Here is a 15202-nt window from a genome sequence, read left to right on the forward strand (position 1 = left end):
AAAGTGAGTTCCAGGACAGCCAGGGCTATACAGAAAAACCCTGTCTCGAAAAACAAAAAACAAAAAACAAAAAAAAAAAAAAAAAAAAAAAAAAAGAGCTGAGCACTCCCGGTCTCTTATTCTGTATGTATGGATCATTTGTGAGTCTCTGCAAATTACCATCTCTTTAAAAAGAAGCTTCTCTCATGAGGATTGAGAGATGCATTGAGGGTGTAATGTTCAGTACTTAGAAAGAAGTTTAATGCTCTGTCCACTTAGTAGACTACTAGTAGTACGTTCTCCTCTTAGGCCTATGACTTCCTAGCTACAGGAATCTTGTCCCAGTTAACAGTACTAGTCATGAAGGTAAAGTTAGTTTGTAGAAGGAAGCAGCCATGTTTGAAAGTGATGTCTAATTGAGTGGTAGACAAAGTGATGAATCAGAGAAAGATTTCCTTTAAATGAAAAGTCATGATTTTAGTCTATATGATATAAAACAACATGGATAGATTTGATAGATTTTGTTTTCGTTTTCACTGTAGGGACAAGGAAAAAACAAACTCAGTTGGTAAAGTGGTTTCCACACAAGCATGAAGACCTGAGTTTAAATCTCTGAATTCATGAAAACAAACAAACAAACAACAAAAACAAATAAATAACAACAAAACCATGATAGTGTACACCTGCTATCCCAGCATTGGAGAGGCAGAGATAAGAGCATCCCTGGGGTTGCTCAACAGCTAGTCTAGACAAATTGGTGAGCTTCAGGTTCAGTGAGAGCTCAAAAATATGCCTTATACAATAAGGCGAGGGCTGGAGAAATTGCCAAATGATTAAAAGCACTAGATTCTCTTCCAGAGGACCTTGGCTCAATTCTCAGCACCCACATGGTGGCTCAGAGAAAGATTTGACAGAATAAGATCTGCCCAGCTCTCAATAAAGAGGGAGGAAAGGGAAGCTGCTTAAGGGGCATGGCAGTGCAGAGATGGGGGAGGAGAGAGAGAGAGAGAGAGAGAGAGAGAGAGAGAGAGAGAGAGAGAGAGAGAGATATGTCATGACAGGATGGTGGGAGAGAAGGCCCAGAGGAAAGCTGTGAGAAATCCTGGGAGCCAAAGAAAAATTCTTGACTCTTGTCTGACTTAGGGATTCCATTGCTGTGAAGAGACCATGACCAAAGCAACTCTTATAAGGGGCAACATTTAATTGGGGCTGGCTTACAGGTTCAGAGGATCAGTCTATTATCATCATGGCAGGAAGCATGCGATGATCCAGGCAGGCATGGTGTTAGAGAAGGAGCCAAGAGGTCTACATCTTGATCTGAAGGGAGTCAGAAGACTGTCTCCCAAGTAGCTAGGAAGAGGATCTCAAAGTCACCCCCAAAGTGACACACTTCCTCCAACAAGGCCATGCCTACTCCAACAAGGCCACACTTCCTAATAGTGCCACTCCCTGGGGTAGGCATATTCAAACCACCAAAACTTTTACATCTTTTCAGGAGATGATGGAAAGTTCTGCACCACATGAGTTAGTGTGGGGTGGCACATGTGACGAGCAGAACAAGGTACCAGGTACCAGGTAGGACATAAATTAGTTGTAAGATCATGTGCCTTCTTCCCTCTGCCCCAGGGAGGGAGCTTCAGGGGGATGTGGTCTGATTTCTTTAGACTGTGAGAGTGATCAGGGATAGGACCATGACCTAATAGTGTATTCATGTACAGTGCATGTGTGTGTGTGTGTGTATGCACGCGTGTGTATGTATGTGTATGTGTATGTGCATGTGTGTGTATGAGGCAGTGCACGTGTGTGTATGTATGTGTATGTGTGTGTGTGAGCAGCACACACGTGAGGTCGGAGTATAACTATTGGGAGTCAGCTCTCTCCTTCCATTATGGGTCCTAGAGACTGAACTCAGGTCATCATGCTTGTATGGCAAGCACCTTTACCCCTTGGAGCCATCTTACCAGCCGGTTTTCTCTTTTTATAGGAAGTATTTGTTTTGTAACCTTTTCTAGAGAGATATGAACAAATATATGTTCCCTCAAGACCGGGCACCAAGAACAGACTGAAGATTCTGTGCAGGTCTGTGCCAGTGACTGTACCAATGACTTTAGCTGGTATAGCTTCTACGGGCAGCTTACAAAGGAATCTTTCTCCCTGACAACCATCAACGGCTTCTGAGTTCCCCCCTCCTCAACACTGAAAGCGTCAATCTCTTTCTGGTCTCTTCTGGATAACACCAACTGCTGGGAGTTTGATATGACAAGGGCCACTCTGGGCCCCGAAGACTTCCTCCACAGTGATTGCTTTTTCTGTTGATGCCTTTTTTCTTACCTTCCTCTCCCTGCTGCCCTACCCCCCATGTACCCCGCCTCCCTGTCTTCTGCTTTTCCCTCTTCCTGGTTTGTGGGAACTGACAGAACAAAGAAGGTCATCTGGGGTGTAAGCTGCAAGTCTTCCTTTCCCACTTTGTCATTTATCTTTCGACTACGCTTTTAATTGTTTTCCATGTGTATACATTTACTTAAAATGGTTATATGGTTGAAATATTAATTTTTTATTGTTTGGGAATTTTGTATGTATGTGTAATATGTTTGGAGCAAACCTACCTCTTAGCCCCTGCCTTCCCATCCTTCCCTGTCACCCCTTTCCCATCCTAACTTCACAGGATTTTTCCATAAAATGCCAGTTTTTAAAATTATCTCAAGAGTTTTGTGCCATTCTTAGAAAGGGCTTTCCCATTCTAGGATTAATTTTTTTTCATTTTTTCTTTGATAATTCTTCCTCCTATTTATGGCTCAGGAATCTTACTCCCCCCTGGAAACTAGAGAGAAGTAAGGCTTCCTCTCCCTATGTTCAGAACATTTTTTATTGCCCCCTCTCTACAGTGTGGTTGTTGCAGCCCCCCAGGAGGCAAAGGCTGTTAACCAGACAGGTGCCCTCTACCAGTGTGACTACAGCACAAGCCGGTGTGACCCCATCCCCCTGCAAGGTGAGTCTCATCTCTCCCTGTGGCTCCTGAACAGAGTCTTCTGTGAACACCCCTGGCTTGTCAAGCATTCCTGTATCCTGTGCATCTTGGGTGGGGCAGGGAGCACCTGACTCTTGCTTGTCTACAGACCCCTCAGGCAACCTTGCTATGCCCCCTTTCATAGTCTAGCCTCTGTCTCCCAGGCTGAAGTGACCCTTTTGCTAGAATAAATAACATTTAAAGCAGTGTATGTATGTGTGTGTATGTGTGTGTGTATGTGTGTGTGTGTGTGTGTGTGTGTGTGTGTGTGTGTGTGTGTATGTGTGTGTGGTGTGTACATGTGCCTGCAGGTGTATGTGCCAGTTGTGCAGCTGGAGGAGGTCATTGTCATCATCAGTCATTGGTCACAGTTACCATCAGTGCTGTTCTTGACCATACTCTATCTTGCTTATTTTGAGACAGGAACCCATTGATTTAGCTAGGCTGTTTGGACAATACATTTCTCTCTCTCTCTCTCTCTCTCTCTCTCTCTCTCTCTCTCTCTCTCTCTCTCTCTCTCTTTTAAAAAATTTTCTTTTGTTATGTGTATTTGCCTCCATGTATGTATATATGTACCATATGCATGTCTGGTGCCCAGTGAGATCACAAGTGAGTGTCAGGGTCCCTGGAACTGAAGTTATAGATTGTTATGAGCCACTATGTAGGTGCTGGGAATCAAACCCAGGTCCTAGAAGAGCAGACAGTGCCCTTAGTTGCTGAGCCATCTGGCCAGTGAATTTCAGGGATGCTTCTGTCTGTTTCTCTAGTACTGAGGTTACAGTTGGGTGTGGGCACACTCTCTTTATTACTCTCAGTTCTGGGGACCCAAACACAGGTTCTTGTGCCTTCATGGCAGTAACTATCCTGAGGCTGGCACCATCTCAGATTCCAGACAGACACAAGTAGCATATGTCATATAAGAGTTATCTCCCTTCTCCTCCCATATGTCATATAAGAGAGTTATCTCCCTTCTCTTCCCATATGTCATATAAGAGAGCTATCTCCCTTCTCCTCCCCCTCTTCCTCTCTTTCCCCATACCCCTAACCTCTCTGCAATGTTTCTTGTATCCAAGCTGACCACAAATTTGCTATGTAACTGGCAATGACCTTAAACTTCTGATCTTTCTGCTCCATTCCCAAGTGCTGGCACCACATGTGGCCTTAAGCTTTGTGCATGGTTGGCCACACTTTACCAACAGGGTCACACCCCATTTCTGAAATCGTGTTTCATTATGACAGTTTCTTTTTCATCCTTTAGTTTTTTTCTTTCTTTCTTTATTTTTGAGACAGGGTCTTACTGTGTAGCCATGGCTGGCTTGGAACTTGCTATGTAGACCAGGTTGGCCTACAGAGATTTTCTTGCCTCTGCCTCCCAGCTACTGGGATTAAAGGTATTCCTCACCATGCTTGGCTGACATTTTGATACATGTGTACAATATACTTCAATCCTTTCATCCTCTTTACCCTCTCCAACCTCCACTGCCACTTCAAATAGTTCCCCACACTTAAGCTTATCTTACTTAATTCCATCTGCTTCTATGCAAATGACATAACTTCATTCTTCTTTGTGAATGGATAGGACTCCATTGCGTAGACTGCATTTTATTTATCCAGTCATCTATTGACTGGCCTCTGTGCTTGGCTCTTGTGAGGAAGACAGTGAACATGGATGGGCACCCCTGCCATGTCCCTGCCTGACTGCTTCACAACTCCTCTAACCCCAAGGATTATTGTGCATATATCTGTCTTCTCAGTACCTCCAGAGGCTGTGAATATGTCCTTGGGTCTGTCCCTGGCTGTTTCTACTGTCCCCCAGCAGCTGCTGGTGAGTTGCCCTCCAAAGGAAGAGGGTCTTGAGGGGAGAGATGGAAGAGAGGGAGATGCTGGGCTGGAGGTCTTGTGGAGGGTGGAGGGGCTGCGATGGGAGGACGGGAGGCAGGGGCAGCCCTTTGACTCCTGCTCTGTCCCTCAGGCCTGTGGCCCCACGGTGCACCAAAACTGCAAGGAGAACACTTATGTGAATGGATTGTGCTATCTGTTCGGCTCCAACCTGCTAAGGCCGCCCCAGCAGTTCCCAGAGGCTCTCAGAGGTAGGTCCCTTAGAACGGGCTGAGATGGTGGCTGTTCATGGTATAGTGGTGTATTGGGGGTCTGGGTACAGGGAAATTAGAAACCCTGGGTCTCTTGGAGAGAAGTTAAGGTGACTTCATTAGCCCACTTCTAGGAGGAGGAGCTCAAACCCCTGGGCTTTACACATTGCTGGGGTCTCCTAAGCATAGTCTTTGGTGTTGTTGATGGGGTAGACCCTGCTCTCTGCTCCATCTTCTTCCCACCCGTTCTACCTCAGCCATCATGCTTCTGAGTTTCCCACTGCCTCTGTTCTCCAAGGATCTTTCCAAGATGTCCTCAGAACCATTAGGTTGGGAATGCTTTTCTCAAATCCCAGATGATAATCCATTATTAACATTCTGGAGTAAATATCATCTCTTTTGAGTCATTCATGGGGGCACTTCCTTGTGATGCCAGCACCAGGAGACCGAGGCAGGAGGATCATGGGTTTGAGGCTAGTCTGGGCTACATGGCAGGACTCTGTCTCAAAAACTAAGAAATAAAATAAACATCAGGTTGCGTGCAAAGAGGTCTTTCCTCTGCTCTGTGGCTTTCTAGTCATCTCACTATCAACCATGAAACTCTTGACATCTCACACGGACCTGGTTACTCTGTTGCTGCTGCTGCTGTGGTTGTTTTTATCTCTTCTTTCCTCTGCACGTGAACAGGTACATCGCCAGGCACATTTTGTATGTCCTGTGTCTATTGTTGCCTAACAAATCCAGCGGTTTAAAACCGTGAACATTTACCATCTCAAATTTTATGTGAGTCAAGAATTTTGGCATGGTTTAGACTTTACTTCTGAATCTCTCAGGAGACTGCAGTGAATCTGTTTAGCCAGGGCTTCCACTTCCTTTGAAGTCTTGACTGGGACAAGGTTCTGCTCCAAGCTCCTGTCTGTGCCCGTGGAACTGGTGAGCTCTGTTTCTCGTAGGCTGGGGGTCTCCCCAGCGGCTTGTCTCGTGGTCACTTCCTGGATCAGCTGGATCATCTCAGAGTGAAGGAGACATCAGGGCATGACAGGAGGGGTAATCAGGAAGGCAGGGATGGGGAGAGGTGTAGCCAGCATTTGCTACTGTGTGGGTTCTTCTCTCTTCCACCCTTCTCTACTCTTTCTTTTTCACCCCCCTTACACTAGATAAGAGAGAGTAAAGGACAGAGAGGAAAGAAAGAGATCTCTGAATAAAATCAAGGGTCAAAAATGGAGAACGTTATTCTTAAATTACTCCCTGCTGACTGGGGTGTTGAGCTCCTTGGGGGCACGTTTGATCTTCACCACCAGGATATCGAATTTCTTCTTCTTTCTTGTTTGCACATGACTACTTAACAAACCATGGCCAACAACATGAATCAACAACCAATGAGCAATCCATCTACAACTTTCAACCAGCTATCTATCTGGATCTTAGCATTTATATACCCTCTGAAAAATTCCCAGAATTCCAAATGTCATATACTTGCAGAAACTATCTGTAGCTGGCAAAACTATCCCTCTGATAGAGCACCAGGCAAATCATAGTTGCTGGTGTGGAAAATCTGAAGCAGCCCCACATCCACACCCGGGATTAAAACAAAAACATATTCTTATCTGTGTTTTTTTTTAACAAAATTCTTATTATAGAGAGATAGATGAATAGATGGGGACAGGGATAAAGGGTAGGTGGAGGAGAGAGGGAGGAAGGGAGAGAGAGACAGAGGCAGAGACAGGGAGAGTCATCACAGAATTGTTATCAGCTATTTCAGAATTAACACCTCATCACCTCTGCTGTATTCTAATTCTTTGGAGTAAGTTTAAAAAAAAAAGTCCAGCTCAGCTAGGTGTAGTGGCCTATACCTGTGCTCCTAACACTTGGGAGGAGGCGGAGAATCAGGTGTTCTGGGACATCTTCAGCTGCAGAGTGGAGGGAGACTGCCATAGTTACTGTTCTATTGCTGTGAAGAGACACCATGACCAAGGCAACTGATTGTTTGCTTTTAGTGTTTGGTGTATTCTTAGTGCTCATTCACTTAACAACTATCCCAAGTTTTCTTTTTTTCCCTGGAATCTCTTAGATGTTCACTCTATAGGAATTTCTCTAGAGCCAGCTTTAGTGGCTTTTTTTTTTTTTTAAATGGTGGTAAGTTTTTCTTTCTTCTTCAATGATGACAACTTTGCTAAGTATATCAGCCTGGATTGGCAGCTATGTTTTTTTTTTTTTCTTTCAGAACTTCAAATGAATCCATTATTCTAAGCCCTTCTGGATTTCAGTATTCTCAACTGAAATTAAATTAATGAGATGAAATTTAAAAAACCAGCTGTTATTTTGATGGGCCCACCTTTGAGTGCAATCAGCCTTTCTCACAGGTTTTCAGGACACTTCTTTTGTTTTGTATATTTAGTGGTTTTCACTGTCATGTGATATGGGGAGTTTCCTTAACAGTCCTGCCTACATGGTGCTCTGTCTGCCTCTTGTACTTGAGTGGGCATCTCTTTCCCTAGAGTTGGAAAATTTTCTTCTATGATTTTATTAAAACCATATTTCTAGGCCTCTGGAATAGAACATTTCTTTTTCTATGTTCATAATTGTAGATTTTGTCTTTTTATAGTGTCTTAAAGATTTCATGTATTCTGTCCATATGTTTTTTTTAAAAAAACATTCTTTTTGACTGAATGAATCAATTACACTACTTTTTCTTTTTAAAACTTCCTTCTTTCCTTCCTTCCTCCCTTCCTCCCTCCCTCCCTCCCTCCCTTCCTCCCTTCCTCCCTTCCTCCCTTCCTCCCTCCCTCCGTCCCCCTTTCTCTCTTTTGTCCTTTCTTTCTTTTTTATGGTATGCATGCCCTGTGTGCATATACCCCTGCATACCAATGCCAGGAGAGAACATTAAATCCCTTTATAGATGGTTGTAAGCCACCATGTGGTTGCTGAGAATTGAACCTCTGGAAGAGCAGCCAATGCTTAACCGCTGATCCATCTCGCCAGCCCCACACTACTTTGTCTTCAAGCCTTGATACTCTGTGAAACACAATCCCTGCGTGGGGATTTCTACTGAGATTTTTGTTTTTTCTTATGGAAGTTTTTTCTCCATCATCATATATTGTTTTTATTTAGCATTGCTTTTTTGGATTCTATTTCTATCCCTAGAGTTGACTTTCTTAATTCATTCAACTATTTGTGCTTTCTTTGAATTCATTCAGGAGTTTATTAGTGTTGTCTTTGAAATCCATCAACATATCTGTTAACATTTTTTTCAAGTTCATTGTTTATAGTTTCATCAAAATGACTCTCATCGGAGGCCAGTACTATTTAGCTGGTAATTTTTGTGGGGACATGCCGTTTTGACTTTTTGTGGTGTCTTGATTGTGCTTTTGTGTCAGGACTGCCACACCTATAGTTGTTTTGTTGGCTGACTCTTCCTGGCTCACACAGATTGGATATTTGGACTGATGCTTTACACCATGATATTATGCCAGGTCTTGACTTACTCAGGTATAGCTTGAAGTTTAGTCATGGTGAGACTTAGGACTGATTTGTGGGTGGATCAGCTAGGTTGACCCTTTATTGGCTACAGTGAGAATGACTTCCAACTTTGCACAGTGTGGTGGGGGTTGGTTTCTGATCTCATGAGCGTGGGTTCAGGGTTTAGTGTGCTAGTGAGTTGGGTGCTGGGTGCATGGTTTCACACGGCTCTGACTTCAGGAGTCTGGATCTGCACATATATGCATGGTATAAAGGTCAAGGTATTATAGATGGCAGCAGCAGGGTTTCCTGCATCTAGTTACTTCCATCCAAATGCAGTTGGTTTTCGTTGCACTGCCTACCAAGGACTTCTGGTCACCCATCTTGCTGATGTGCAAGAGATCTGTCCATATTTTATTCTCTTTTGTGCCAAATCAGGATTCTCTTTTTACCTTCCCCACCTCATTGTCCAGCTGAGAGCTGACAGTCAAAGCTGACATTTCTAATGACTTAACTAATATATATTCTTTTTCTCTCTTGCCCAGAATGTCCTCAGCAGGAGAGTGACATTGTCTTCTTGATTGATGGCTCCGGTAGCATCAACAACATTGACTTTCAGAAGATGAAGGAGTTTGTCTCAACTGTGATGGAGCAGTTCAAAAAGTCTAAAACCTTGGTGAGGGCTAGTGGGTAGCCCTACACAAGGCTGACACTCATGACAACCGGGCTGCCACTGTTTTTCTTCTTATTATTATTTATATATTTTCTTTTTTTTTACACTTCAGATTTTATTGCCCTCCCAGTACACCCTCAGACTGTTCCACATCCCACACCTCCTTCCCGCCCCCTGTCTCCATGAGGATGTTCCCCCACCCCCACTCCCACCCCACCAGACCTCTAAACTCCTGAGGTTTAGATGCATCTTCTCTGAATGAACCCAGACCTGGCAGTTCTCTCTCTCTCTTTCTTTCTTTCTTTCTTTCTTTCTTTCTTTCTTTCTTTCTTTCTTTCTTTCTTTCTTTCTTTCTTTCTTTCTTTCTTCCTTCCTTCNTTCCTTCCTTCCTTCCTTCCTTCCTTTCTTTCTTTCTTTCTTTCTTTCTTTCTTTCTTTCTTTCTTTCTTTCTTTCTTTCTTTCTTTGAAACAGGGTTTCTCTGTGTAGCTCTGGCTGTCCTGGAACTCACTCTATAGACCAGGCTGGCCTCAAACTCAGAAATCCTCCTACCTCTGCCTCCCAAGTGCACCACCACTTCCTGGCTAGGATGATATTTTCTAGTTCCATCCATTTGCCTGCAAAACTCAGGATGTCCTTGTTCTTAATAGCTGAGTAGTATTCCATTGTGTAAATGAACCCCATTTTCTGTATCCATTCTTTTGTCTTGGGACATCTGGGTTATTTCTAGCTTCTGGCTATCATAAATAAGGCCACTATGAACATAGTGGAACATATGCCCCTGTGGCATGGTGGGGCATCTTTTAGGTATATTCCCAAGAATGGTATAGCTGGGTCTTCAGGTAGATCTAATTCCAGTTTTCTGAGGAACCTCCAGATTGATTTCCAGAGTGGTTGTACCAGTTTGCAATCCCACCAGCAATGGAGGAGTGTCCCTCTTTCTCCACATCCTCTCCAACATGTGTTGTCACCTGAGGTTTTGATTTTAGCCATTCTGGTTGGTGTAAGGTGGAATCTCAGGGTTGTTTTGATTTGCATTTTTCTGATCACTAAGGACTTGAGCATTTTTTTAGGTGCTTCTCAGCCATTTGAGATTCCTCTGTTGTGAATTCTTGGTTTAGTTCTATACCCCATTTTTTTTTGTGATTAGCTCCTTGAGTTCTTTATATATTTTGGATATTAGCCCTCTATTGGATGTGGGGTTAGTGAAAAATTTTTTTCCCAATCTGTAGGTTGCCGATTATTGACTATGTCCTTTGCCTTACAGAAACTTTCCAGTTTCATGAGGTCCCATTTATCAGTTTTTGATCTTAGAGCCATTGGAGTTCTGTTTAGGAATTTTCCCCCTGTGCCAATGAGTTCAAGGCTCTTTTCCACTTTCTCTTCTATTAGATTGAGTGTATCTGGTTTTATGTTAAGGTCCTTGATCCACTTGGACTTGAGCTTTGTGCAAGGTGACAAATATGGGTCTATTTTCATTCTTCCACATAGAGACAGCCATTTAGACCAGCACCATTTATTGAAGATACTTTCTTTTTTCCAATTTATATTTTTTTTCTTGGTCAGAGATCAAGTGTGTGTAAGTGTGTGGTTTTATTTTTGGGTCTTCAATTCTATTCCATTGATCAACCTGTCTGTCTTTGTACCAAAACCATGCAGTTTTTATCACTATTGCTCTGTAGTAAAGCTTGAAGTCAGGGATGGTGATTCCCCAGCCATTCTTTTACTGTTAAGAGTTGTTTTTGCTATTCTGTCTTTTGTTTGTTTGTTTGTTTGTTTGTTTTTGCCTTTCCAGGTGAAGTTGAGAATTGCTTTTCCCACGTTTTTGAAGAATTGTGTTGGGATTTTAATGGGGATTGCATTGAATCTGTAGATTGCTTTCGGCAGGATAGCCATTTTTCCTATGTCAATTCTGCCAATCCACGAGCATGGGAGATCTCTCCATTTTCTGAGATCTTCTTCAATTTCTTTCTTGAGAGATTTGAAGTTATTGTCATACAGATCTCTCACTTGTTTGGTTAGAGTTACCCCAAGGTATTTTATATTATTTGTGGCTACTGTGAAGGGAGTTGTTTCCCTAATTTCTTTCTCAGCCTGTCTATCATTTGTATAAAGGGCAACTGTTCTTGAGTGATTAAAAAGTGGGATTTAGCTGGGCAGTGGTGGCGCACACCTTTAATCCCAGCACTCGGGAGGCAGAGGCAGGCAGATTTCTGAGTTCGAGGCCAGCCTGGTCTACAGAGTGAGTTCCAGGACAGCCAGCGCTACACAGAGAAACCCTGTCTCAAAAAACAAAACAAAACAAAACAAAACAAAACAGGTGGGGTTTGGTAAATGGGAGATGATTGTCCTACCTGATGCGTTCTTTTCAGCTGTGCTTGTTACAGTTTCAGCATTATTTTGGCTCCTGTCACATAGGCAGCCCTGACTGATTGATTGATGGATAGGGGTTGTCCTAGGGAATGGAGGCACCTGCCACTCCTGCTGAGTTCTAGTATTGTCAAACAGATGTGTACAGGCCTTGCTGAGGTGGGGGGATGGGCACGTTCTGTGGTGTAATGGCAGCTGCTCTGTTCCTAGTTCTCTTTGATGCAGTACTCAGACGAGTTCCGGATTCACTTCACCTTCAATGACTTCAAGAGAAACCCTAGCCCAAGATCACACGTGAGCCCTATAAAGCAGCTGAAAGGGTGGACACAAACTGCCTCTGGGATCCAGAAAGTAGTGTGAGTCCCTTCATCTTCGCGTTTCACAGAAGGACGTGGTAGAACATTTAGGTGGATGGCAGAGGATCAGAGGAGGATCAGACAGGGTTGGGGTGAAATATTTCCCAGAGGGCAGAACTAGTTGAAGAATGTTCACATATACACAGGTTGCAGTTAAAATTAACAGTTAAAAGAGGCAGAAGGGTGGATTAAGCCTATTTTGGGCTCTGGGCAGAGTGTTTGCCTAACCAGTGTAAGGCCCTGGGAGAGATCCTTAATGGTGTACGAAAAAGAAAAACCGAACCAAAACAACACAAAGACAAAATAAAAATAACTTGAATTCAAGCCACCAACCCAAGTTTATATTCAGTGTGGGTCTGCTGTAAGTTTTAAGCAGGCAGGGCCATTCTGTCTGTGTTGTTATAAAGATTGTTCTGTTTTTGGCATGTATACAGAGATGAGTGTGGGGTTGGGCGGAAGTGTAAGAGGCTGAGGGTCTGGCTAATGAAGTTAACAAAGTGCTTGCAATGCAAACGTAAAGACATGAGTTCCACCTCCAGAGCCCGCGTAGAAAAGCCAGACCCAGTGGCGATTCGCTTGTAATCCTGATGCCAGGGAGGCATAGATACCAGGATCCCTGGAGCTCAGTGTCCAGGGATAATAGTCCAGAATAATAACTGAGAGCCAGTGAGAGACCCTGTCAGGTGGACAGCTGCTAAGAGGTGTGACACCCTGCCCCCTCTCCTTTTCTCCCTTTCTTCTCTCTCTGTCTCTGTCTCTCTGTCTCTGTCTCTCTCTCTCACACACACACCACAAGGGTAGGAAATGAGGTAGAAAGCTTGTATAGTACTGTGGGTGAGATTTGGTTATGGACTGAGAAGGTCTATATTTAACAGTAGAAAGGAACCTGCATGTGGTGGTGAATAACTGTGATTCAGGAGATAGAGGCAGGGGGACCACCAGTTTGAGGCCCAGCAAGACTTTGTGTTCAAAACATTAAAAAAAAAAAAAACCCTAACGAAACCAATCGAACTTGGGGGGGGAGAACCCCACGTAGACAGCCAGGCTCAGCACCTGCGATCCTGACTCTGTAGCTGCCTCATGCCGGATGCTAACAATATCTCCGCCCACTCGTGCGTCTGCCGTCCTCTTCCCTCCACAGGAGAGAACTGTTTCACAAAACCAATGGGGCCCGGGAGAATGCTGCGAAGATCCTAGTTGTCATCACAGATGGAGAAAAATACGGTGATCCCTTGGATTATAAGGATGTCATCCCCGAGGCAGACAGAGCAGGGGTCATTCGCTACGTAATTGGGGTAGGAAGTACAGATATTGGGCTTGGTACTTCTGTGAAGATTGGAGATTTCCTACCGATGTGTTCTGACTTCAATATGCAAACATTAATAAAATTAACGGAAGGCAAGGACCATTGCTAGGCTGTATACCCAGCTGCCACATATCTATGCCACAATAATGCTGTATATGTAACAAATGATTCAAAATCCAGTGGTTTGATAGGTCAGCTCGTTGTTTGGCAGGTTGTTCTCTTGGACTCAGCAAGGCTCACTTACGCATCTGTCATTAGCTACAGGCTGGGGGCAGATCTGCTAAGCTTGCCTTTGCTCTCCCCACTTCTGGATGCCTTAGATTTGTCTGCTGGGAAAGATGGCCTTGCTGGGAACAAGTTGGGTAGCTTGGCTCTACTGCTTCCTGGGTCTCTTTTTCCAGTGGCCTCACCTTCGGATACTCTCATGATGAAGGCAGAGGAGAGAGGGAGTAGATGTTACAGGCATTTTTATTTTTATTTTTGTTTTGTAAGCTTCTATTTGGGTCACATTTGCTATCAATCCAGGGCTGACACAGAGAAAGTAAGTGGGGCAGGATATTCCACCAAGAGTAGATGGGTGTGGCAAAAATTGGGAAAAAGACTTGGGTCCAGAAAGAGGTAAAATGCTGGGATCACCAGTGTAATCACGCTTGTGCGCCACCTTGAATAACATAGAAAAAGGTATCACAAAATGCTAGTGTGGCAAGTAAGAAGGCCCTGCACATATAAAAATGATTCTTCTGGGGATGGAGAGATGGCTTTGTAAGAGCACTTGTTGTTTTCCAGAGGATCAGAGTCCAGTTCCCAGCACCTGGGTCAGGTGCTCATAACAGCTTGTAACTCCAACTCCAAGGGATTTGACAACTCTGGCCATAGACCTACACATGCACACACACATGCACATACCCAGACACACAAAGACACACAGACACATAGACACACACACACACACACACACACAGACACACAGACACACACACAAAGACACACAGACACACACACAAAGACACACAGACACACAGACACACACAGACACACAGACACACAGACACACACACAGACACACACACACACACACACAAAGACACACAGACATGTACAGAGAGAAAAAGAGAAAAGAAGAAAGATAGACTTATAAGCAAAATAATAATAATAATAATAATAATAATAATAAAGGAATCTCTTTTGCTGGGGAGATGTCAGCTCCCTACCAGGAGGAATGGCATGGCAGATGGATGGCCATCTGGAGATCAAATTGCTCCCTGTGCTATGTACAACCTGCCTAACTGTCCCCAACAGCTCTGTTCTAAGCTGCCTTCTGCTGAACTCTCTATTGGATAGAAAAAGTTTCAGATTCTTTCATCAAGGCATTTTCTTTGCTACATGGGACTGCTACCATCAGAGGATATATAATTTAGCTTTGGCTCCTTGGCAACAGGTGGGAAACGCCTTCAACAAACCACAGTCCCGCAGAGAGCTCGACACCATCGCATCTAAGCCAGCTGGTGAACACGTGTTCCAAGTGGACAACTTTGAAGCCCTGAATACCATTCAGAACCAGCTTCAGGAAAAGATCTTTGCAATTGAGGGTGAGCCAGCCCAGTACAGACCAGCAGTTCCTACTTAGCATCTGTACCCCAGCACCAGCTCATCTCCAGACATTTGGGTCTGACTTACTCCATCCCTTTGAAATAAGCAAAGCTAGAGTTTTGTCTCTAATTATCAGATCTAGACTATAGGATGATTAAACTGTAGCACAGTGGATTCAAATCCTACACAATATATACCAAAAAATTTATATGTGCTATGAGCACTTTTTGACTTACTGTCATGTCTCCTCTGCCTAGCATAGTGTGTGCTACAGAGAAATGTCCAAAATTTCTTCTCCTTCTTCTTCTCCTTCTTCTCCTTCTCCTCCTCCTCCTCCTTCTCCTCCTTCTCCTCCTTCTCCTCCTTCTCCTCCT

At 43.8% G+C, this 15202-nt stretch overlaps 1 protein-coding gene across 3 annotated transcripts in view; it reads left to right on the top strand.

The window, feature by feature from the left end:
• The window catches only part of Itgam (integrin subunit alpha M), a 54580-nt gene that overhangs the window by 4468 nt on the left and 34910 nt on the right, over positions 1-15202 (top strand). For all 3 annotated transcript variants that reach the window (XM_021167474.2, XM_021167473.2, XM_021167472.2), the window contains exons 3-9: positions 2865-2968; positions 4741-4811; positions 4959-5076; positions 9081-9211; positions 11787-11932; positions 13074-13227; positions 14677-14827. In XM_021167474.2, coding sequence (XP_021023133.1) covers positions 2865-2968; positions 4741-4811; positions 4959-5076; positions 9081-9211; positions 11787-11932; positions 13074-13227; positions 14677-14827 — 875 coding nt within the window. The remainder of the gene's footprint in view (positions 1-2864; positions 2969-4740; positions 4812-4958; positions 5077-9080; positions 9212-11786; positions 11933-13073; positions 13228-14676; positions 14828-15202) is intronic.

This window comes from Mus caroli, chromosome 7 (genome assembly GCF_900094665.2).
Source record: "Mus caroli chromosome 7, CAROLI_EIJ_v1.1, whole genome shotgun sequence".
NCBI lineage: Eukaryota > Metazoa > Chordata > Mammalia > Rodentia > Muridae > Mus > Mus caroli.